At 37.0% G+C, this 26884-nt stretch overlaps 1 protein-coding gene and 1 long non-coding RNA gene across 2 annotated transcripts in view; one reads left to right on the plus strand and one right to left on the minus strand.

Annotated features, from left to right (window-relative positions):
• The window catches only part of LOC127963334 (uncharacterized), a 108774-nt gene that overhangs the window by 44285 nt on the left and 37605 nt on the right, over positions 1–26884 (minus strand). The gene's annotated exons all lie outside the window — the stretch shown is intronic.
• LOC127963333 (leucine-rich repeat transmembrane neuronal protein 4-like) lies at positions 1827–26468 on the plus strand. The gene is made up of 3 exons (XM_052563179.1): positions 1827–2200; positions 8203–9815; positions 25532–26468. Exons 1-3 carry the CDS (start codon positions 2197–2199, stop codon positions 25595–25597), a joined length of 1683 nt encoding a protein of 560 aa, XP_052419139.1. The 5' UTR covers positions 1827–2196; the 3' UTR covers positions 25598–26468.

A 26884-nucleotide genomic window follows, 5' to 3' on the forward strand; every position in this document is an offset into this window, starting at 1 on the left:
TTCCTAAACTTCTGCAGGGCAAATTTTAAAATCTTACTGTCGTATAAAACTTTCTGATATTTATAGTGCCCTCCATGGAATCAGTGAGAAATGGGTGTTTATTCTGCACAGACTGATTTAGTTGAAGGTAAGATCTGTCATCATTTACACCTCCTCGTTCCAAACCCAAACTTTCTTTTTTGGTCTGGTGGAATACAAAAGCAGATGACTCTTTTCCATACACACAAAAAAAAGTGAGAGGATGAACTCTGTCAAGCTTTAAAAATGACAAATGCACCATGAAACTATCATAAAGTGGTGCATGCAACTATTGCAAGTCTTCAGTAAAATATCATAAAGATCTGAAGCAAATAGCTCAAGAGCCTATCTCATTCTGCCAATATCATCTCTTATATAAAACCTTAATATTGGCCTTCTGCTGGCTTTACAGACGGCAGTAGAAGAGATGTAATGTACTATAAGATCACACCATTAGACATCAAAATGAGACCACATTTATGTCAATCAGTGTATCCTCCTCCTTGCCATCAAAACTTTGATATTTAAACCTTGAGTTATAACTGCCTGACTCAGCGATTGAGGGATCAGGCTGTTAACTTCCCCGTGAAATGGTTTACCAAACACAATTTTCTTTCTAATGATCTCTTTCCAGTTGAAACAAGAAGTCAGGAGGGACACAGTAAATCTAAGACCTTGTTCTTGTCCTTGTTAAATCGCTTGAATAAGGCCATAAAACACATACAGAACATTTGTCCACAAGACTTTTGAGAAGCCTGGAGTTTTTGCTTCAAAATGATGTGAAAATTATCCTGTTCACTCATTCACAGAAAACAAGGTATTGATTTTAATTTTCTAAGTTACTTTTTGTCCAGAAAGCCTATATGCGAGGAGGCGTGAATTTTTATATATATATATATATATATATATATATTGTATATATATATATATAAATAAAATACTTTTTTTGTGTGTATTTAGATATATTCACTTGAGATAAAGTAATAAAACACAGCCTTTCACTCCACAAGACGGTGATAGATGGACTGAAGTGGTGTGGATTACTTGTGTATTTTTGTGATGTTTTTATCAGCTGTTTGGACTCTCATTCTGACGGCACCCATTCACTGCAGAGGATCAACTGGTGAGCAAGTGATGGAATGCTAAGTTTCTCCAAACCTATTCTGATGAAGAAACAAACTCATCTAAGCTGGCCTGGGGGTATTTCAGCAAATTTGTAGTTTTGGGTGAAGTATTACTTTAAAGATTCTGCAAGGGATATGCAAACTCATAAACAGATTTAAGTTGTCATTGACTCAACTGTATACTGTATGTATCTGCTATGAAGTGATTAAAAAAAAAGCACAAAGATTAGGAAACAATCCTAGGAGAGTGTGGTAAAGAAAGGGGGAAATCGGTGAAAAGCTAGAATATTTAATAATAAATAACCAGTTTTTCTTGTTAGAAGACATGAACAAAATGGCAACATCCACTTAAACCAAAGTTGTGGATTCAAATTAGCCACTATGTTGACAACAGGCCTATTGCGATACAAAATAAAATGCATGATTGATATCCCACCCAATATAAAAGGAAAATGTGAAAACGTACATATTTAGTTACTCTAAAATCATTTACAGGTAAACAACAGATATATTTGATGAATCAACACTTGTTTGAGTTGAGTTGAGATCTGCAGCCTATCAGCTCCCAGCGAGATCTTCAATCATTAAACCACTAAACCACAGCCACCCCCAGACGCGTGACGTGTGATCGCTGCCGTCCATCCGCGACGCTCCTCAATCGCTCGCAGCGCAACATTGTAAGCAGCGGATGCAACACGTCCCTCAGACTCACCGGTGCTGAAGCTGCGCGCTCCCGAAGATTCCAGCATCCCGCGTTCTTTCTCAGATACAGTATGGATCATGATGCCTTCTATCGCCTGATAAACTTCTCTTCGTTTTGTTTTGTCGCTTTACTCATCACGCTCGCATCATCTCGCGATTTAATATCCGTGGAAATTGGTAATCTGACACATCAACTCGGTTTTTTGTAGTTATGCTTGTCAGTTTGACTCTCGCGCATCTGCGCTCAATAAACTGAGGCTTTTATTTAGTTGCACTGAAGTTCAGCATCACCAAAAAGCGCAGAGAGATTTCCATCACCGTCTAAACACTCAGCTGGAGCAGAACCAGTGTCATGGGTAAGAACACGAAGCAAAGACACATTCAATTTGAATTATCTATTGTGAATGCGATATTTGTCTCGTTTGACGCGTTTGTTCATTATGGATTTATGCGTGTGCGTTTGTTTTGCATGCATTTCAATGGGCAATCAATTTCACCATTCCTGATTTCAGTCATGTTCTTTTCCACCTTCCTCCTCATTCATCACTAGACACAAGCATTTACTCAAACGCATCGTGATTTATATTGAAACACGGAGCTGAAATTGAAAAGCGTTAATGCTTCTGGACTTTTAATATGAGCCTTTTTGAACAAAGCGAGTTTATTAAAGATATCAACATAAGATGCAACAAATATATTAACAAAAGCATCTATTTTTCTTTTGTTTGTAGTTTTCTAATTATTATGGACAGAAAACGGACAATTTTTTTCCTTAGTGAAAAAATAATGTTCTGTTGCCCACAGTAACGCGTGCAGCACAAGTGCGTTTTCTTCTAGATCTATAAGGTTTGGTGCATTTATTTTATCACCATTATAGGAAAGCGTCATCCTTTTGCTTTTACCGGTTAATTATGTGCATTTATCACACAATTAAACATATCTAGTTATATACAAAAATGCTATATTTCCCTTATGTGTCGTTAGCAAAAATACTGATAAATATTCATAGTCTCACATCTGCATGCATAATAAGAAGAAAAATAACGACCACAATCTTACTTTAGATATTTGCATGGCACACCTCAAGACATCAACTTCTCAAAAGTATTTCTTTTCAACAGCCCTATTAAATACTCAGAAGCGGTTTATGATAAGTCTGAATTATATGGAAAAGGCTTTAATTGGTCTCTTGCTGGCAGTTCAGTGGAACATTGTATTTTGTGTCTTTGCATACTAGGCTTCATAATGTTACAGTTCCTTGTGTTTCCCATTGAAATCCACAATCATCATTTGAATCAGTGGCCATGTTATAATCAATTAAGACTGTGTATTTGAGAGCATCCATCTGTTGACACTGCTGACTCTTTGTGCTGTTTCTGAGTTATGTACAAATATACGTTTGTCCTGCAGTCACATAGATCACCAACTACTGCACAGTAGAACCAGAGTTCTGCATGTTCTCCAGAAACATTGATGTCACATTAAGCTTCTAACACACACATTTTATATTAGTTCCATAAAGTATTGGTTTTGAGGTTTTTGTGGTATCTTTAATCATAATTCAGATATATAGTCAATTATAAACAAAAATCTGCTTAAAACCAAATTGTATGGCAAAGGTTTGATCAGTTTGAGCTAAACCTGCTTTTATGTTGAGCCAAATGTTGGAAGAACTCCAAACACCTATAAAAGGAGCATGTGAGGTCCTCCTACAGAAACTGCACCTGAAAACCAGAGAATTCCCATACGTGGCATAATGTGCAGAGCTGCAGATCATCCTGTGATAAAATCTTTAACAAATACTCCCTTTTGAGTCTCAGAGCTGAACAGTGTTAAATGAAGTATGTTGACATGAATAATTCATTTTCAAACCACAGATATGTTAATGTGAGTGAACACTTAATGCATGCCATAGTATGAGAAAACACCAGCTGATAACTGTATTCTCTATCAAGATTAATCTAATTTATTATTATTATTATTATCAAAATGCATTATCTTAAGGACTCCAGGGAAAAGAAGGGCTTTGTCCATACGGCACAAATCCAACTGCATTAAGAACATTTTGATATTCCAGTCATGCACATCAAAGTAGCTTTAATAGAGTTAGCCATGACTGGTTACGATGCCCAGACTGCAGAAGTAGCCACAATACAGTTTACTCAGCTGGTAAACACTTTAAAATCAACATGTTTTACGTAATATGTTTCTATTTTTGTTAGTAGTAGTAGTACTAATACTACTACATATTCATCCATGAATGCTTCTAAGTGCATAATCTAAAACAAAATTAATTAAGAAAAAATTAATACATACATAGCAATCATAATTTTTCATTAAAACGTAAGATCTCATTCTGCCTCTGGAACAACTTTACTTTTGTCTTATGCAACTTAGACTTTAATGCTAACCATTAGTCAAATTGTTATTTAAGTTCCTGACAAAAAGATACAAAAACTGTCACCGGGGTAGCTAAAGGGGGCATAATATGCACTTTGAAGATAAATATTAGTGCCTTTTGAAAAGGTACCTCCCCGGTGACAGCTTTTGCCCCTTTTCGGCCAAGAGTGTAGGTAATGCAGCCTATGTAATTATAAAATACACAATGACAGCAAGGATTTGAACATTTTTTCAACTGGGATAAGTAGAGATGCTCTGGAGTGAACTTGACCTTCACGCCTCCGCGTCCCAGTCCTCAAAGCCTCCTCAAAAGTGAGTGTTTCAGGAGGGGAGTAGTCCTTCAAACCCACTGTAAACTCACATTATGTCTCTATTTTACGATGAAATGCCCACTTTAAACCCTAAAATCATAAAATCAAGTTTCGCTCTTTTTGCCCCTTTTCATTGGATATGCAGTTTGCTAAGTGAATCGCACTACGAAAACAAAACAGGTTTCTGAAAAAGAGCAATTCACAGTGCAATCGAGATATATTTTCCATAAGCATGTAGGCTTTCTGGGATATGAACCCATGACCTTGGCATTGACTGCAACAGTTGAGCTATATTACTTGCACAGAGAACAGATGGGGTTGAATGCTTGTTAATTTCAGCTTCATCTCTAACAAAAAAATAAAATAAATAAATAATGAAATTCTCAGAACCACAATGTTTTCACCTTTTCCTCAGGCAAGGTTTAGTTTGCTCTCCCCTATGGCTCTTGACAAGGCTTGTATTTCAATCACATCCATTTTCCTTATGATCGAATGACACACAATAGACTCAAATTAGGATTAGCTATGCCCTTAAACGTTAAACTCTGAGGACACAGAGAAAAAGGCATTACAAAAGCACAGCTAACTCCTCACAAGGAGAGTCCATTGGGAAGGGAAGTCCCTGTGGACAGTCAGCCTGAAAAAAGGAAACTTTAATACACTCCATTGGAAAGCGTTGGGAACTCATTCTGTGAACAGGGAATTGATGCTCGAGTGAAAGTCAATCTACCACAAAGCACGACATCAAGCAACATCCTCCAAAGTTTAAACTAGGTCTGTCAATCGATGTGAATTAATTGCATGATATCCCATTTAATTAGTCATTTTCAAATTGATTGCATTTATCAATATTAACTAAGAAAAGCTCCCAAATTAAGATCATTCATTTGATTAAAAGTTATTTTTGTGCAATTACTTGTAGTAAATTCAACTGACAGCTCTAATTTGAACACGAATACTTCTCTAGAGTAACTCTTGACCTTTCTCCATCTGGTGCATTTCTAGCTGTGTTGGTTTTTGTTATTTGGATAAAAAGACAGGCCCTACTGCTAGCAACCAAGATCTAAATACTCTTGTGTACCCGAAGAACTGGATAAATGTGGCCTGTCTGCCACATTTTGCTTTATTTGGTTTGTTACCCTGTTACATTATTTCTCAATCCCTCATTGCATTTATCTTGTTTCTTAATCATCTCCTGCTGAGTCCGGCCCGGGTATTCCGCTCCATGTCAGGGTAATGGAACACTGCTGCATTCATTTGAAATATCAACTTGTCTTTTTGCCAAGGAGATGGCAGCCCTCTTTCTCTCAGCCTCTCTCCTCGTCCTGATGTCGAAGCGCCTGTTAATGGCCTTCTGAACCACAGAAACATGGACACGAGTGTCTCAAATGTCAATTAGTTTTCTTTGGGCTCCTCAAAAAAATGTCTGTTAAAATGTGGCGGTGACACAGGTGAAAAGTTCACAGTTCCACAGTAAATTATTCATGTCATTTTGTGCATCCATCAGATCACGAATATGGCCTTTATAGTGAGACGCTGAGGTAAAAGACAGGGAGCAGCAAGCAACGAAACAATGTTTGCAACTTGATTTACTTCTATAATGTGGTACATTTCAGGTTGGTAGGTAGATACTGTAGATTCTATAAAAAAAAAATATATATATATATATATATATGTATTTTTTTTTTTTTTTTTAAATAAATGTTGTTCTTTTTCACTTTTTATTCATCAAGAATCCTGAAAAAAGTATCACAGGTTTCAAAATTGTTTCCAACATTGATAATAAATCAGCATATTAGAATGATTTCTACTCATTCTAATTTGTGACACTGATGGCTGATGAAAATTTAGCATTGCATCATAGAAATAAATTACACTTTAAAGTATATTAAAATAGTAAACCATTATTTTAAATTGCAATGATATTGTGCTGTTGTTCTGTATTTTTTATCAAATAAATGCAGCAGCTTCATGAGCTTAAGAGACTCCTTTTAAAACAAAAACATTTAAAATCTTACTGATCCCAGACTTTTGAACAGCAGTGTATAAACCTGAGGAAAAATTAATTACATTTTGATGTAACATTACAAACACAAATTAAGACCAGGATTGTCTTAATTTAAACAGATCGATTTTGATTTAATGTTTAGTTCAGGTAATCTAATCCAAGAAAGCATAATTGTAGCATGTGGATAGTCAGAAAAGCACAACAAATCTTCAAAAAAAAAAAAAAACTCCATTAAAAACACATTGGGCAGCTATGATTTTAAAAACATCCTTCTCTGTTTACTCTTGATGTTAAACAGTTAAGTGAGAGGAAAACATTACGCGAATAAGCTCTGCAAATCTTTGGCCTCTAATGACTCTCAAAGGTTTAATTTGCTCATTGATTTCTTTAACAGCTAGACGTGGAGATTGATTGCTAAGGTTCACATGCAGCCTTTTCTTGGACTATGTTTTTTCCTGTTGTACCAGTTTAATAACAAGCAGTAGAAAATGTACCAAATCCATCGAGTAGCCCACTGCTCATGAAATTTCCTTGAGGAAAACCCATACAATATCTCTGTGGGAGCACGGCTCTCATCAAATTTTTTGTCCCCAATTAAAAGAATGTGCAGTATTAATGGGTCATATAATTACTTATAAAATGTTGTCTTCTTTTTATATAAAAGACTGTAGGGAATACAGCCAGCTTGCTTGGTTGCAAAGTCTCCTGTTGGAAGAATTACTATTTTCTTATGGATCTTTATCCATTAAGACCATACCGCTAATGATCTCTGCTGCTAAGGGAAGCGACTTGGTCTCAATGCCATCTCTCTGTTCCAATAACTAGTCAGCAGGAGATGGGTGACTGCCCTTTAGCCACAGGATGAAACATATTTACTGCCCCAATAGGACACTATTATATCAAATTGATGACAGTGTAAACCGTTTGGTATGCCCCATTGGTAATGTACATCTCTTCTTGTTAAAGCATCAACGCAAAGCAGCAGAACAGTGGGAAACTTATTTGTCATGTGTTACTTGCTAATGATACAAGCAAACTTTGAGATGGATGACCCTTATGTTGCCTTTCTCTCATACTTAATTTGGCTTGAAGTCTAAGATGCATTCAGAATTCAGCTGCTTTGAGCTATGTACTGTAGATTGTGCATGCTATTTTTAATCTGCAACATTAGTTAAATCTTTTGAGGGGGTGTACGAGAAACGACTAACTGTTCCATGCATATGTTAGATGTATGCTGATTAGCTCCGCTCTGATAAGTGGATCTCATTGATTTCCATTCATTTAAAACACCCTCTTCGCTTCCCACTTGCTTCCATTTTGGCTAAAACCAGTGCACGTTAAAAGGTGTAGTGCTAAATGATGGATAATTCAGCTTGAATTTTCATATTCAATTAGAGGGTCCCCAGTGTTTTTTTTTTTTTTTTTTTTTGATTTCATGCATTATGTCTTAATAGCTTGCAAACACTGCACACTCTACAGGATGTTCCCCATCCATCACAGTCATGAATCGTTTTTCTTGATGATAAAGATGCGGCTGTGCATAACTGATGAGTGCACCCACTGTCACTTGCAAACCTGTGCTCACTAGGGTGAATACTAAAACTGACCTCAAATGTTGTCTGTCTGTCTCTCTCTGCAGGGCCCTTACTCTGGGAAGGGCGCCTGTCATGTTTTCTTCTCCATGCTTCTGTTCTCCTGCTGCTCAGCAAGGGGGAGCGGATGTGCCCTGTGAGTTGCCGATGCGAAGGCAAGATTGTTTACTGCGAGTCTGGAGCCTTTCAAGACGTCCCAGAGAACATCTCTCTAGGGTGCCAGGGTCTATCCCTGCGGTACAACAGCCTCTTGTTGTTGCTACCTTACCAGTTTGCTCACCTCAACCAGCTGGTCTGGCTCTACCTGGACCACAATTCCATCAGCGTAGTGGATAGACTGGCTTTCCAGGGGCTTCGCAGGCTAAAGGAACTAATCCTAAGCTCTAACAAGATTGCGCAGTTGCAAAACGGCACCTTTGAGACTGTCCCAAACCTGCGCAACCTTGACCTGTCCTACAACCAGCTGCAGGACTTGATGCCAGGGCATTTTCATGGACTACGCAAGCTTCAGAATCTTCACCTGCGATCAAACAACATTAAAAGCATCCCTGTCCGTACTTTTATGGAATGTCGAAGCCTGGAGTTTCTAGATTTGGGTTACAATCGCCTACGGACTATAACTCGTACGACATTTCTAGGACTGCTCAGGCTGACAGAACTTCACCTTGAACACAATCAGTTTTCCAGGATTAACTTTTTCCTATTTCCACGCCTCTTGAATCTGCAGTCTCTCTATCTGCAATGGAATCGCATACGGTCAGTTGTCCAGGGTTCGCCTTGGACTTGGCACACTCTACAGAAATTGGATCTATCAGGCAACGAAATTCAAGTTTTGGATCCGGCTATTTTTAGGTGTCTGCCCAACTTGCATACACTCAATCTGGAGTCTAACAAGATAAGCAACGTGTCCCAGGAGGTTGTTTCATCGTGGATCTCCATTAGCACTATCAACCTGGCAGGAAACATATGGGACTGTAGCTCTAGTATCTGCCCTCTGGTGTCTTGGCTGAGAAACTTCAGGGGGACTCGAGATGCCAGTATTATTTGCAGCACTCCCAAATCCCTTCAGGGAGAAAGAGTCATGGACGCAGTGAGGAACAACTCTGTGTGTGAGGAGATATTCACTGTGGAACCGACCACGGAATTAACACTTCTTTTGACTACAACTACAACAACTCTTTATGTAACAAAACCACCCACAACCACCACTACAACCCCACGCACCACAACTAGACAGGTTTCTAAAGTTACCCACGTACAAAGAGTCACCCCAAAGGTTTTGTTCCCTATTCAGTCCAACAATGAATTCCTACCACCCCTTTCGGTAACACCTAGCAGCCTACCCTTCACCCCCGAACCTGAATTTGAGCATATGACCTTCCACAAGATCATCGCTGGCAGTGTTGCCCTATTTCTATCTGTGTCTTTAATCCTATTAGTGATTTACGTGTCGTGGCGACGATACCCTAACAGCATGAGGCAACTCCAGCAGCACTCCATTCGACGCAAGCGCAGGAAAAAGACTCAAGAGCCTGAGCACAACATCAACTCTCAACTTCAAGAGTATTACCTAAGCTACAACCATGCCAATGCCGAGACCATGGATTCTTTGGTCAACGGGGCGTGCACCTGCACCATCTCGGGCTCCAGAGAGTGCGAGGTATGACCTACCGCTAAAAAAACGCATTCTCTGCACCAGGGAGTCAGAGGTAAAGTTTTTATGAGCATGACTGCCCGTAAACCTTCTCTCCTTCTTCCTGTTGCTACTTTGAAACACATCATTCAAATACTCACATTTAATTGCATGAGTAGAGGAATGGTTCACTTAAATTAAAAGATTCTCTCATTAGTCACTCACCAAGTAATTCCAAACATGCTGTTAATTGTTTTCGGTAGTTCTCTAAAGGTGAAATGTGAAGAATCTTCACACAAAGACTTTTTCATACAGCAATAGTTCAGTGACCACGTTAATCATGCTCATGAAACTTGTCATATGAATCTTTATGGTTTGAATGAATGGATGGTTAATGGAAAAAAATAAAAACTAAAAGATGCTCCTTTCATGTTCTACAGAGCAAATAACAGTATAAAAGTTTAGAAAGAGTAAATGATAAAATTGTACACTTTGGGCAGTGCTTGAATAGAGAGGGGGTTTTGGACCTTAAGATTTTGAACAGTCCACAGTCCTTATGATCAACACTGCACAGGACGTTGGTCACTATTATAAAAAGTATAAAAGAAGTAGGCACTTTAAAGGACTGAGGCTGCTCACTGAAAAATAAATGTGACTTAGTGTGGCAGGTGATGGAGCGGCTCCCTGCGGTATACTTTTCTCCCCACCATCTACCTGTCTATCTCCTCATGAGAAAGTCTCCTAACCTGTAAGAGACCAATCAATCAAGGACAATCATGTGGATAAAATAAATAAAATCACATGACCTCCTCCTTCAAATGCAAAAGTCATACTACTAGACATCGCCTGAGCCTCTAAATAAGTAAATAACAATAATCTACTTTTGTTGCTGCATGGTTTTAAGTGAACTATTCCTTTGAGTTGGAGTTGTCAGAGATGTGGCACACAGGGAAGTGTTCAACAGGATACAGGTTTAAATTCTGCTACCTTGGTTTACATTGATAAGTAATGTGTAAAAGTTGTAAACAACTTCATCCTTTGACCCATCATACTATTTTATTTGATTTTACCACCCGTAAGTGCTATTCAACCAGCTCTATTATTTTCTTTTGACGGTCTCCCTCGATTAAACCTAATTCATAGCTAACAGTCCTAGCAGAGTAGTGTCATCTGTAGTTGCCTCACAGAAACGAAGCCTTCTTGACATGAAACAACACTCACAATGACATTATTGTGAGTCATTATTATAAGCCTTGTGTTTATCACGGAACGAGAAGGAACTGAAACAGCGTTCAGTAATTATGGACTTAAATTATGGAGCTTTATTTTACAAAGCATTTTTTTTTTTCTAGACGCATTATGCTGCATGACTACATGCCCTTTACCAGTACCAGCTGTTGGAAATCAATGTACATATTCATGTTTTCCATCACCTTCAATTATTGCCTAGTCTTTTAACTCCTGCTTGGGGCTGCTACATTGTTCATTTGGTCACATCTTTGGAGCTCTGTGTTATAATGGGTCATCACATATTCAGTTTTGACATTTAATGAGTGGGATACTCATTTGTGCATCTTATTCTTTATCTTTCTTTCTCATGTTTGTGTCAGATCGACTCTGGTCTCTCTTATTATTTTGGGTGATGCAAAATAATTAAAAGTAGCCTCATAAAAGCTTTTACAAACCTAACCAGATAATGCATGACATTTCTGATGGGGAAGATACACGCCTTAATTGTACCCTGTTTGACTTTCTGTCCCACCCCAAGAGAAAAGCACAGCAATAGTAGGACTCACTGGATGAGATGTGACGGCGCAAGCTTCTATCAAATCCTCACTGTATTTTTCAGGGTGAAATACTTTTCTGCATGCATTGCATCAGGCCTCAACTGATGGACCATATTGAAAGGGTGACAGAAAGCAGTGGGAAATGCAAATTAGGCTTATCATTTTAATTTAATGTTCATTTAGTGTGATTATTTTAAAATGTGATGCTATTTATCGTGCCCTCTAATATTTGTTAACTCTGTAATTAGGTATTTTCTAACCATTCAAGCCTGAAGTATCCATTCATGTTTTTGTGAGTCTGCTTAAAATTACTTAAAAACCAAGTAAATGTAAAAAAATATAATGCACTAGCCAAATGTGTATGAAGACCAATAAATAAATAAGCAAAATATGTCAATGCAAATGAATGGATCCTACATAAATAGCTGTGAAGACTCCATTGTAAAATTAGTTTTTTTTTCCATTTAACTGAATATCAGCCTACATGTATTTAACAATTCTAAAGCCATTTTTGTCTATTATATGCTTTGAAATGTTAATTTTACATAAATATCTTCTCAGCAGATATTTGCAATCAATTCTGTTTAATTTCATGAATTGGCGTAGTTAATTTAATTTAATTAATTATCAGGCCTAAAAATTGATTTACAGCCATAATATTATATGGAACTAACCACGTAATCATGCATAGTTAGTAAAGAGCAATAAACAGCCTTATTAAAAGGAGGAGGGGTGGGGGTGGGTAATTTGGTACTATGGTAATTTGGGACAATTTCATCTGTATATTACAATATAATCAAATTACAACAGGGCCAATACGAGAATATGCATGAACACACACATACACGAAACTACACAAGGTAATGTCTGCTGAAAGCATAAAACTATTGCATTTCAAAAGACATTTACACTAACCAAAACAGTGAATCATCCTGCTGCTATCCAATTCTTGATGTCCAATGCAGTGAAACCAGCTGAGAGCCACTGCCTTGACTCGTGTCACCATAATGATGAAAGCGACGCCACTGGCTTTTCTCCCAGTGCTGATGTGTGACATTCAGAGAATGTCACATTTTACAGTGCCTGATAGTTTCATAAAGATGCCAATCATCTTCCCACCACTCTAGAAAGCTTCCAAATTATAAAAGTATACAGTGTGGCATATGCTCATATGCATCCTGCTGAAGGCATTTAGAGCTTATATTATTCCTCAGGGGCTAATAAATGACATGACTAATTTCTCCTACCACAAATACAAAAATAAATAAATAATAATAATAATAATAATAATAAATTTGTCTAAAACATGTCTGTTTTGTTAAGTGAGACTTGAGTATTTTAGGATCAGTAATGTAGTTGTTATGAAACTGATTTGTAACACCATAAGCAGAATACATTTAGCATTTGCATAAACATCATTTTTGCATGCTGTTCTTGTGCTAATTATTCAGTCAATCTCCTGGACAGTTGACGGTTCCCAATTCAAACCCAGCTGTTGTGGTTTTGTGTTTTGATTCGTTAGGACAACCTGGTGGAGCATGCATCTTGAATTTGAAAGGCATAAACACTAAATGTCATGCTCCGCTTTAACCTGTATTTCAGTACTGTGACTAACTTTTCCAATCTTCTGGCGACCCTAATAAGTGAGATTGTTTTTCTAGCTGTTTATCAGTGGCACTTCCACCTTGGCTTCACATTTCTAATCTCAGCATGAAATTGCTCATTTTTTTTTCATCCCTGCTGAAGTTTTCTAAGTGGATACTCGCTGCTTGTTTGCTTCTACAACTGATAAGGATACTTTGCCCCCAGAACCATGAAGTAAAATGCACTTAGAATTGCATTTTGAGTTCATATTTTTCGACTGAATGCACATTTCTTCATAGAAAACTGCAGGTCCAATTTCAAGCAAGGTAGTGTATGCAGTAGATTGTCGCAACATGGCTTTTCTAAAACAAATCACAGTTTTTCAGTTTGAGTAAATATCACAAAGCTGAGGAATTATATTTTGCGTAAAGAAAGTTTTACTATTTTTGCATGCAGAAAATGATTAGTGATTTATATATTAATACGTCTACTATATATATTTTTTGTTCAGCATTAATAAGCAATAATTTGTATAAATAAGTTACAACCCACACTTTTTTTTAATAAAGTCATTTAATAATTAAGAAAAAAGAAGTAAATCTCTCCTTGTCTCTCTCTCTTTAAAAACACTAGCAAATATTAATTTAAAAGGAATCTGTGTGAGCAGGTCTGTTTTGATAGTGTGACTGGCTCAGGCTGATCATTTAGACAACAACAGTATCAATTACGTGATAACTCCATCGTTTCCTGCAACAAAATAGGCCTAATGATAATTACTTTAAATTTGCACTCCAAATTAAACTGCACACGGCTCTTCCCAGGAGTAAGCCAAGGACGCCGTTTACACAGGCGTCACATTTATTAGCAATTTTCAAACAACAGGCTAAAATGGATGAGATACAAAGGCGAGGTGTATTAATAGACGGCAGTTGGCACATTTTTTAGAGGCTGCGGCATTTTCTGAGGGAGAAAGCAATGCGTGTTTTGTGTCAGGAGCCTTCAGACTAACGGATCAGAGTCAAGATGCTAATGTTATGTATATGTGCATTACATGCAAAATGGATTCCACTGCAAGGTGAAGAGGGATTTGTTATGAGTTATGCGAATAATCAAATCATATCAATGTAAATAAATAGTAATAATTATTATTATTATTGAATTACTGTAACATCTGCAGTTGTGCTTGGTGACTCAGAAATGTCATATAAAATGTGCAGCATTCTTAGAAATATGAAATGTCTTCACGTTATCATATCCTGAAGAAACCATTCATTTCACCTCAGATATTGCGTATCATTTGTGAGACGAATAAAACTTTACAAAAGATAATTCTATGCTGTGCTTGCATCCTTCCCCCTCGAGTCTTACACTCTTTGCATAAGGCACACAATTCTTGTATTTACTTGGATCGAAAGCAATGTTAAAATCAACATGAAATCCTGACTTCTTTAATATTATAAAATCTAATGTGAATCCTAAAAACGATTCAGTATATTTCATTGCAAAATCAAGTTTAGAACTGCTCGGGTCAAAACTACAAACCACAAAATCAGAAGTTGATTGTGTTTAGACGTGCTGATTAGGGGTGTTTTATCTGAAATAGTTCACACCACGATGATAGCCCAATCATTTAAAGAGTGTAATTGCACAGCAGTGGCAGTCTGTGACTGCTTATAAATAAAACACAGTCAACTGTGTGCAGACTTTTCAATTAGAATTTGTATCTGTCTAAATGTAGTGAGTAGTGATTATTTCACAGACATAACCCAGAAAAAGAGCAGTTCTGCTTTGAGGATATCTAGTTCACTTGCCAACAACTGTCTCAAATAAAACTCAGAGCAATGTGTGATGTAACTCATCTGTAAAACTTTATCAATACATGTTTATTGAATCTTTTTCTTTCAGAGTAACTGAACAAAACAAAAAAAAGACTTGTCTTGTTTTCCAGTACAACATCTAAACATAAAAGAAAATTAAAACAAAAGTGTGTAGCCTTGAAAAACAAAATCAGTTAAAATGGATAGTACACCCAAAAATGAAGATCAAGTCATCGTTAACTCACCCTGGTGTTGGTCTCATTTTTTTAATAGCACGCCTCCCATCACAATAAGCTCTGCGCTGTTTGTTTGTTTTTTATATGAAACAAAGTGTCAGATTTCAAATTCTGTCCATTTTATCACAATATTCAAATAATAATTACTGTTTAGATGCTGTTTAATGTAGAGTGACGAGTAGTGGCAGCACAAAGCACGTGAACTGATCACCTCCTCCGCTTTAATAAAGTTAGAAATACAGACCCAATTATGTAATTGTGAAGTCAGAATTATACCTTCATTATGAGTAAAAAAAAAAAAATGTGTTTGCATACACCATTTAAATTTAACCAGCAATATTATAATAAAATAGTACTATCGGATTATCATGTAGTTATATAGCTACAATTTATAGCAATAGTTGAGAGATTAATATTGATTTCTAACAACTTGTGTGTTTTTCCTCGGCGAGTTGGAGTGAACTGCAGTGCTAATAGAGTCTTGCACAGAGACCAACAGCCAAGGTCAGGATTTTCTGGCTGTCATAAAAACCTGACGGATTTATTCAAACATAAATTAGATACTGAAGATTACATAAATGAAACACAAATTAAATTCTCTTTAACTGAGGCACTGTAATCGGTCACTCCACATTAAACAGAACCAAAACGGTATTGTTTGGATATTATAATAAAATGGTCAGAATTTGAAACGCAGTATGAGGCATTGTTTCATATCAAAAATAGCAGTACAGTTAAATAATACAGCAAAGTTTGGTTTGTTTTTCAACAAACTCAATAATATAGGCCTACACCCATAACACTTGAAATATATGACACGTTTTTTTTTTTTTTTTTTTTTTTTTTTTTTTTTTTTACTTTTGCATCAAAGCTTGATGCCAGGGTTGCCAGGTATGTGAAACAAAGCTAACCCAATTACTATTCAAAACTAACCCTAAAGTAGGCCAGTGTAGTTTTTTTTTTTTTTTTTTTAAAGGGGGGCACCTGATGTTCAACCAAACAGCAGTGTATAAGTTATTTACACACTGTATCCCTCACTTCTGCAACTATTTCAGTTTCAGTGGAGTTTTTCCTCCATCAGTTAAAGGCAGACACTTAGTGCCCTATCTGCTGAAAGCGGCTGCCTTCTCGAGCTGTGGCATATGCACATACACACACACACACACACACACTCACACACTCACAGTGTGACAGCAGAGGTGTAGAGCTGAAGGGACGGTTGAGCTCAGGGGGTCAGAGGAAGTCCTGCTTTATTAGAGAAATCCATTGGCACAATCGCTTCATAACTGCCCTTGCAGTCTCCTCTCTCTCTCTCTCTCTCTCAACACTCTTTAAGGAGTGAGAGAGGAAATTAAAGTGAGCAGAGAAGCATAGAGCAGAATCCATCTTGGATTAAAGGTGCAGATTAAAAACAAACTGTGCGGCAGGATGTTAATGCTATTTATATCACACTACGATGAGACTTCATCTAAGAAAGAAGGAATTTTGCCTGATCCCTCGACCCAGTGGCTAATTAAACAGAAAGGTAATTCTCCTATTTGCAGTTCTTCTCCTTTAGTTTTCTTTCTTCTATTAAGCACAAATGGAAAACTTGATTCTGAATGTCTGGTATGCCCTATAAAATAAAAGTCAAGAAAAGAGAATGGGGAAAGATGCTGATCAGAAAAAAGGCTAAAAAACAGCATAAAGCCACCATTAAAACTGCCAATGCACTGCATTTCAAGTCATCTGAAGTCATATAACAGCTTTCTGGGGCTTCCATGGTGCTTTTACTGTCATTTTTTAGTCTAAATTAGCCACATTAACTTTAATTGCATGAAAAAGCCAAGCTAGGACAAAAAGTGCTTTTGTGTTCCACAGACGAAATAGAATTTTATGACCAAATTTGAGCTGAATTACTCCTCTAGAGCTAAAGCACTTCACCCAGCTGGCCTACAACAAAACCTACCAAAAAGTGCAGTATACAAGAGCACACCATGTAGAATACCATTACTGTAAAACATCAGATGTTGAGAAGACTCAAAAACTTGAAGCATCAACTTTAATTTAGTCTGCGCTTCCATCAACTATTAAAAAAGTCTTATATTAACTCAATAACTGACTGTTGTTTGGGAATTTAAAGTTAAGATTATGATTAACTTCCTTTTTCTTTATTTATGAATTATGATTAACCATCTTATTTTTTCTTGTGTATCAGCTTGTTGAGTAAAGAGAAAAGGTCATATAGTGTTATGTCCTGATATGTCACAAAAACACGCCCACACACACATACACACATTATATATATACAGTTTTGTTCAAAATAATAGCAGTACAATGTGACTAACCAGAATAATCAAGGTTTTTAGTATATTTTTTATTGCTACGTGGCAAACAAGTTACCAGTAGGTTCAGTAGATTGTCAGAAAACAAACAAGACCCAGCATTCATGATATGCACGCTCTTAAGGCTGTGCAATTGGGCAATTAGTTGAAAGGGGTGTGTTCCAAAAAATAGCAGTGTCTACCTTTGACTGTACAAACTCAAAACTATTTTGTACAAACATTTTTTTTTTCTGGGATTTAGCAATCCTGTGAATCACTAAACTAATATTTAGTTGTATGACCACAGTTTTTTAAAACTGCTTGACATCTGTGTGGCATGGAGTCAACCAACTTGTGGCACCTCTCAGCTGTTATTCCACTCCATGATTCTTTAACAACATTCCACAATTCATTCACATTTCTTGGTTTTGCTTCAGAAACAGCATTTTTGATATCACCCCACAAGTTCTCAATTGGATTAAGGTCTGGAGATTGGGCTGGCCACTCCATAACATTAATTTTGTTGGTTTGGAACCAAGACTTTGCCCGTTTACTAGTGTGTTTTGGGTCATTGTCTTGTTGAAACAACCATTTCAAGGGCATGTCCTCTTCAGCATAGGGCAACATGACCTCTTCAAGTATTTTAACATATGCAAACTGATCCATGATCCCTGGTATGCGATAAATAGGCCCAACACCATAGTAGGAGAAACATGCCCATATCATGATGCTTGCACCTCCATGCTTCACTGTCTTCACTGTGTACTGTGGCTTGAATTCAGAGTTTGGGGGTCGTCTCACAAACTGCCTGTGGCCCTTGGACCCAAAAAGAACAATTTTACTCTCATCAGTCCACAAAATGTTCCTCCATTTCTCTTTAGGCCAGTTGATGTGTTCTTTGGCAAATTGTAACCTCTTCTGCACATGCCTTTTTTTTAACAGAGGGACTTTGCGGGGGATTCTTGAAAATAGATTAGCTTCACACAGACGTCTTCTAACTGTCACAGTACTTACAGGTAACTCCAGACTGTCTTTGATCATCCTGGAGGTGATCATTGGCTGAGCCTTTGCCATTCTGGTTATTCTTCTATCCATTTTGATGGTTGTCTTCCGTTTTCTTCCACGTCTCTCTGGTTTTGCTCTCCATTTTAAGGCATTGGAGATCATTTTAGCTGAACAGCCTATCATTTTTTGCACCTCTTTATAGGTTTTCCCCTCTCTAATCAACTTTTTAATCAAAGTACGCTGTTCTTCTGAACAATGTCTTGAACGACCCATTTTCCTCAGCTTTCAAATGCATGTTCAACAAGTGTTGGCTTCATCCTTAAATAGGGGCCACCTGATTCACACCTGTTTCTTCACAAAATTGATGACCTCAGTGATTGAATGCCACACTGCTATTTTTTTGAACAAACCCCTTTCAACTAATTCAACTAATTGCCCAATTGCACAGCCTTAAGAGCGTGCATATCATGAATGCTGGGTCTCATTTGTTTTCTGAGAATCTACTGAACCTACTGGTAACTTGTTTGCCACGTAGCAATAAAAAAATATACGAAAAACCTTGATTATTCTGGTTAGTCACATTGTACTGCTATTATTTTGAACAATACTGTATATATATATATATATATATATATATATATATATATATATATATATATATATATATATATATATATATATATAAATGTTGATACTGATTAAAATAGAATGGTAACTTGAAACAATCAAATGCAATCAAAAACTCAACATAGATATGAAACTGCTGTTAACTCTGAATAATAAATATATGTTATCGTAAAGTGGCCATGCACTAACCAAAAATACAAACTATTCAAGTGCATTAAACTGAGCATGCTCAAAAAGCATATTAGTTGGACCTTCACCACCAAACTTGACAAAGTTCTTGCCATTTAATATTTTGGGTTCTAATAGCCCAAAGTTAGATTTTAATTTACATAAACTTTTACCTGTTGAATACAAAAGATGATATTTCAAAAAAAGTTTTGGAATCAAACAGCTGCTGGTAACCATTTACTTTCCTAACATCCCAGCAAGTATTTGGGCACCAACATTCTTCAAAAAAAAAAAATGTTTTTTGTTGTTGTTTTTTTGTTGTTTTGTTTTTCATTAGATGAAAAACTCAGTGAGTAAATGTTTGTTGTGCGGGGGTTGAACGATACCTTTAAAAGTGTCCGACTAGGCCAAAATCTTACAATTAACTAGTGCATGAATTCTTGCTACGTCTTACTCACTATTAGTAGGCAATATGCACGGAATACTGCACAGTATGCAGCATGCTAGTATTCCCTTCCACACATCGCCAGCTTTTCAAATCCAACCAGCATTGAAGAAACAGAATCAGTCTAATCAGCAAGTAAAAGAGGAGTCTTTCCTGCAGAGAGCATTGAATATACATCTTAAAAAGGTCACAATTCTCCCTCAGTTATCAGCACGCCTGCAATTGTGGAACTTATTTAACTTGATTTCAGTTATTCACAGCTAACAAGCTGTTTCACTTTTGTCCTGTTTCATAATGTACAATGGGGCACTTAAAAGCGCAGTTAAACTTTTTCTTGAAATTTCCCCTCTGAGAATGTCACAGTAGCCTGAAGATATCGCCATCCCTACCTGCAGATGCTGGTCTAATTTTTTATTTTTTTTCTGCAATCACCAACATTTGACATATAAAAGTCACTCTCCTGCTAGTAATAGAGACAATTATACAAATCCAAACTCCTACGAGCCCTCTGGGTGTGCATCTGCATACTGCCTTCACAGCCGTCAAAAAGGAAATTGTTGCATGACCTACATGCTCGCTTCACTCTGCAGCTTTACTCATTTCGATGTTACCTGATGGGAGTACGAGTGAATGCTGTGGGTGGGCATGTAAATGCGTGTGCACATATGCGCAATCACCTCTGGGATCCGATTCAAACTGGAATAATGTAAAAATAAACTAGGTACAAATGAGGTCTGATTGCACATGCATTTTTTTTTCTTGCCACATTCTGTTATTGGAATCCCTTTGACATCCTTTCCCAGAGGAGAGTAAAGAAAAAAAAAAAGGGCTTTCTTTGCACAAGCTCATTTGACTTCATAAGATTTGGAATATAGTGCGTTAATGTAAATGAAGAGCATTACCATGAAAGAGTTATATTTACCTATTTTTGAGCCCAATTTGAGCATTATGAACTATCATTGTGTAGCTATGAACATTCTTCAAAAATGAGTTTTGGATTGGGTTTTTTACATTTGTGCATTTTTAAAATTGCATGTGCAAACAATAAATTAAAATTTTTGGGTGAGATGTTCCTTTAACCTCATTAAGCCCATATACTGTATCATATGAGACATGAAAATATGCACATTTCTAATGCCTTCTGTCATCTGATTGATGATTCTTATTGTCTTAGCAAGTAAATGTCATTTTAGTTGTAAGTCATAGGTTTACTTGATTGTCCATACATTATTTTTAGAGAAAAAAAAAATCATGTTAAAATATGAGAATCAATTATAAATCAGACTCTTTTTGCCCACACAATATTAAAAAACTGAGTTTGATCATTTAAGAAAATTTAAATATCCATTAATAAGACATATTAATGGGAGATAAAGAGTGACAACTCATATTCATTTGCATTATTAATACAAGTAGTCTGCTACACTGTTATAAAGCAGTAATATAAATATCAGTAACAGCCCCAAATTGCATATTGTTGCTCGGTTTGGCCTCTGAATGAAATCGGGAGATTCTCGAATATCGTAGGAGCCATAAAATACACAATAAAAACACATATCTTAGATTTTTTTTCCTATGTAACAATGAGATTAAAATAAAGCACAATTGGAGACATTTGCTGAAATCTCCTATCTAGATTTTTTTCCTCTGTGATTAAGTTAGAAGCCTAATGTAAGTTTAAAGTGGTTCCCTAAAACACTGTGGCCGAAATCACATTGGACAAAAATAACACCACCGAATACAAAACCTCTCTCCTCTAGAGGGGAATGTTTAAACTATGCTCAGTCTTGCCTAGAAAAATTAAAAAGTCAGAGATCTCAATATAAATTCAAATATTTCTCACAAAAGCAAATGATCCTAGCTGCTATGCACATTTAATGCTGTTCCTGTATTTCAGCTTGTGAGAATCTGTATTTTTCTTAAGGGTGTTTTAGCAGAAACATCTGAGGCATATTGACATATCAAAAGACTAATACATAACAAAATATTCCATGAGACTTCTGAGCTGTGAAAGTAATAACCTTTCATTTTTGTGTCTCACTACTGTTATATTCACTCCAGCCGTCTGCCACATTATATGAAATGTGTTCCAACCTGGCGAAGTGTTGATGTTGACGTTTTTATTTGTCATCATAACAATTTATGTGGTCCATCAGTTAATTTGCATCACTGCATGACTCATGATTCTATTGTACAGGCGGAGAGGTGGAGTGGCCATCAAGATTTATATGCTTGCCTGTTTATTTGTCATAGCGTTTGGCTTGCATCTCTCAGAGCTGCTGTCCTTTATTCACAATCCACAGCAATTCAGGCTTGATAAATCAAGGCAAGTTTGCATACAAACACACACACAATTTAACACACATGAGTGCAGACGTGTGCTGAAAGGGTAGTTAGGTGGCACAGAGGCAGATTTATAATGATGGCATTATGGTAAGTGTTATTTTGTACAGAAATGAGCACCTCTGATGGACAGGCTCATTTAGAGTCTCTGAGAAAGACTAATCAATGATAAGGTGAGCGCTATCCATTCTCCGTCTGGAAAACTCTATAGCAGGACTGATGAGGTGCAAATTAAAAAGCCATTAGAGAAGCATCTCCCACCGTGGTGAAAAGAGTTCTCAGGTTAGCGGTTATCTGAGGTCTGAGTGATTTATAACAATCTGGAAATCTCAAAACTCAGGATCAAAAGAAAACATAGCTGGAGTCAAGGTTTATCAATAAACACACTGACGTGCTGCAGTGGTGCTTCTAAGGGCAATTAGAGTTTGAATCTGGCTCACAACGTTTACTTCCCCATTATCATCCTCAGTACGTCCCATCTTTATAAAAGTGTTTATAACGTAAACTACAGCTAGCTAGAACAATAGCTCGAACTAGCTAACTAGTATGGTAGTTTAAAAATAGCTAAATAAAAAGAATGACAGATAACTAGAATGATTATAAAAAGCTACCTAGTTTGATGGCCAACTAGAACAAGAGCTAGATAGAAAAATAGAAAAAGAGCAAGAATGATAGTTAGCTATAACTATAGATCAGTCAATAGTAAGCTAGAATGACAGCTAGAACTACTGTATATCTAGCTAGATAAATAACTAGCTAAAACAATCGCTAGAAGGACAGCTATCTAGAATGATAGCTAGAACAACAGCTAACTAGGATGAGAGGTAGAACGACAGCTATATCAATAGCTTACTAGAGTTCTAGCTCTCATCCTAGTTAGCTGTTGTTCTTAAATTTATCTAGCTAGATATAGTTCTGGCTGTCGTTCTAGCCAACTATCGACTGATATATAGTTCTAGCTATCATTCTTGCTCTTGTCCTACTATAAATCAGAAGATAGCTAGAATGGCAGCTAGATCTAGCTAGCTAGATACAATAAGTAGCTAGCTAAAACAATAGCTAGAATGCTAGCTAGAACAATAGCTAACTAGAATGAGAGATAGAATGACAGCTAGCTAGAATGATTGTCAGATAGCTAGCTAGAGCAACAGATCAGTAGACAGTAAAACGATATCTAGATGCGAGCTAGAATGAATGACAGCTAGCTAGAACAAAAACTAACTAGAACAAGAGCAAGAATGATAAACTAGATCTTTAGATCAGTAGACAGATAGTTATAAAAATAGCTAGCTAGAACAATAACTAAAACGAAAGCTAGAAGAATTGCTAGATAGCTAGAAAAATGACTTCGCTACAGCAAGAGGAAGAATGATAGCTAACTAGAATGGTACAGATAGATAGAACTATAGAACCTTAGACAGACAGCCAGCAGACAGACAGCCAGCAGACAGACAGACAGACAGACAGACAGACAGACAGCCAGCAGACAGACAGACAGCCAGCAGACAGACAGCCAGCAGACAGACAGACAGACAGACAGACAGACAGCCAGCAGACAGACAGACAGCCAGCAGACAGACAGACAGACAGACAGATAGACAGACAGCCAGCAGACAGACAGACAGATAGATAGACTAAAATGCAAAGAAAACTAAAGAACTGTATGTTCCCTTACGTATGCATGCAGTGTTTGCATAATGTCAACATGACCTTGAGTGATTCTTTTAAAGGTTTCATTAGTTTTTTTTTTTTTTTTTTTTTTTTCACAGTACATACTGTTCATGTACATTTAGATTAAAACTGGAAAGATTTGGTACTAAACTATCTTGCTGTAAGTTTAATACACCCACACAGTATTTAAATTGTTATTTATTTTTTGCACTAAAACCTTACAGTGTGAATAGAATGAGATGAGAATGACAGACTGGGCACAAAACAATTATACAAATACTTCTTTCTTTTGATTTCAACAAATGCAACAAACAAAAAATAATGACTCTTTTGATCTTTTTTATTATCATTTATCAGTCAACAGACTGTAATACTAACTGGATGTTCATTCGACATCAACTCAATAGAGAGATATAGAAGAATAAATAAAAAAATGAGGGTTTTGATTCCAGTAATTTTATTACACCATTATATATACTATAATTTCCAGTCGCCACTTTAATCTGGGCTGATAAGAACCAATTTACTTGACCTGCTGCGTGTTTAACACCAATAGCTATTTACACAAAGTGTAACAGAATATTAAACCAGTATATACAGCAACACAGAGCATCCTTTTCAGACAAAGTGCAAACAGACATGCCACTCACACAGTGGAAATTGAAGTGGAAAGCTATTGTACTTAGCATACATCGCCTAAGCAATGGTAGGTGGAGGGAAAACAGCTTTTTCAATAACTCAAGGTCAGTTATTTGCACTTAGTGTGAATGGATATTGCCTTTTCTAATTTCCTTGATCACGTCAATATATTCTGCTCACTATGCATGTATGTTTCCTGCCCACAGCCGTGTCTAGTGTTATAATATGAACTAAATAGGCAATTTAAAGTCATGCCCTAGCTATACTTGCCTTACAAGTACACCTTCCTCTTTATGTTCAGCTTTGACAAACTGAATCCTACTCAGTCCACTTTGCGAGACATGATATATGATTTATTCATAAGCTCAATAATTACAACTCTCCGTGGAGCCCTGCAATTGAGAGATCAGACCCCTACTGTTTTTGTGTCTTGAAGAATGAAGATCATATATTCAACTAACACTACAAAATAAAAACAGCATGTAAACTCCTCTGTTTGGCACATAATTACACAAAAAAAATCTTGTTGGCTGGATGAAAGGACATTTTTAAGCAGAGAACAAACTTGTGTTTCTGAGAAGGCACAGAGATTGGAGATGATTTGCATGCATCTGGTAACTCGCATTTAATGCAATACTGCGATGTATGCACAGCTACTTTTCCATAAGGGATCGTTTTAATTTAATCGGTTTTCAACATTGGAGCTGTTCGCAACACAGGTTACTCTGTACATGAGTGCAAAACATGTTTATGTGCATTAAGTGAACCGCTCATCTCGTGAATGCGCCGTGTAGAAGTTAATTGGAAAATGACATGCTTTTAAAAAATGTTTCTGGCTGCAGGAAGAAAGATACCGAATATATAGTTGTGACAGTTAATTGAATCTTCATCCAGAGTCAAAGACAGTTTAGCTCGATTAAAAGCAGAGCATTATTTGCACAAGAAACATCATCTTGGGAACGCTATCAAATTAAACACATTTGAAAGCTAATTTGTTTGGATGCATTGAGTCCGGGTGTAAACAACATGCTTAGTGCATTCCAATTGTGCTGGAAAAGTGCCCGATACAATGCTATATTTGTCATGTAAATCTAATGCATTCTCGCTTGTTTTCACAGAATGCATACACGTATCCCAGACCACTGCCAGGGGCCTGGATGGGAGACATATCCACAATTCACTGAGGGGCCCATGAGAAAATGCACCACTGACCATTATGATTTGCAACGGCTCAGATAAAGCCTTTCCTGAATTTTCCAAAACAAAAGGAGAAAGAATTAGGCTGAATGGGCAGCACACATCCTCAACCCCTCGTTTTGGACTCGTTTAAATGTTGAGCAAGCGGATACGGCATCAATTTGACACCCCCCACCCCACCGTCCTCGAGTCGAACCGGTTTGGTTTTTACTTCAACCAACAATAAACGTCCCCCACAATGGGGCTTGTGAGCACGCAAGGCAAATTCATCCGTAATGAACCAGCAAATGTTTCTCAACGCTGCCATTGTTGCTGTATGATAGCTACTACCTGCTCTCTCCAAGGAATCAACGCCCACTGTCCTGTTCATCCCTTTGTGTTGTGTAGTGATGTGACAAACTATTCATGCCGAACCATCGGAAACGTCTCTCGTGATCAGTGGACGGTAATTGCTCAGTTGAGCACAACCCACGAGAATGTTTCTGAGGACTACATAACAACAGAAGATATTTTTGACTGCTGTGAAGAAAAGCCTGTTTGCGAGGACTGTAACCTCACCACGAGTTCCCACTGTGTTTTGATTTCAACCCTGGCTGAACTTGGACACACCACGGGAGAGTTGAATTGTGGGTATCGTATATGTGTGTCGTGAATTCGCTTTTTTGTTCTCCGTTTAAAGTTGGATTTTTAGCAGTCCTTTCTCTTGGTTCAGACAGAAAAGTTAGCTGATTACTTTTTTTATGAGCAACATATCATCCGAATGTGATGACTCAAAGAGAGATCGACTTCATGTTTTTGAAACACTTGCATCCGAATGCCTTTGTCACTTGACATCTGATCATCACACTGGACGTTTTCTCTTTATTTTGTGCTGCAAATTTAACATGGCATAAAACACTGGTTCTCAACTATTGGCTTGCAGGTCTGTTCTGATCAGGGTCGTAGACACATAATACAATGCAGCTAACCATATAATCATTCATAGCTGACACTGCAAAATAAATGCTTTAATTTTGGGCGTCGAAGATGTGTGCAATCCAACTCTACAGTATTTTGGCACAAATGTATCCACTAAACAGAATGAAAAGCCAAAAATGAAGAGGCTGCATGACATAATCTTCAAAATCCATGAGCAAAATCCTAAACGTGAGGAAAATATGAACCACACTACATTAAATATGGGTTTGCAGGGTTTGTGTAGACCACAATGTGTTTTATAAGGTCAATTTGTGTCTGTTTAGGGCATCATGCTTTAGAAACCAAATTAGCTAGCT

This window comes from Carassius gibelio, chromosome B8 (genome assembly GCF_023724105.1).
Source record: "Carassius gibelio isolate Cgi1373 ecotype wild population from Czech Republic chromosome B8, carGib1.2-hapl.c, whole genome shotgun sequence".
NCBI lineage: Eukaryota > Metazoa > Chordata > Actinopteri > Cypriniformes > Cyprinidae > Carassius > Carassius gibelio.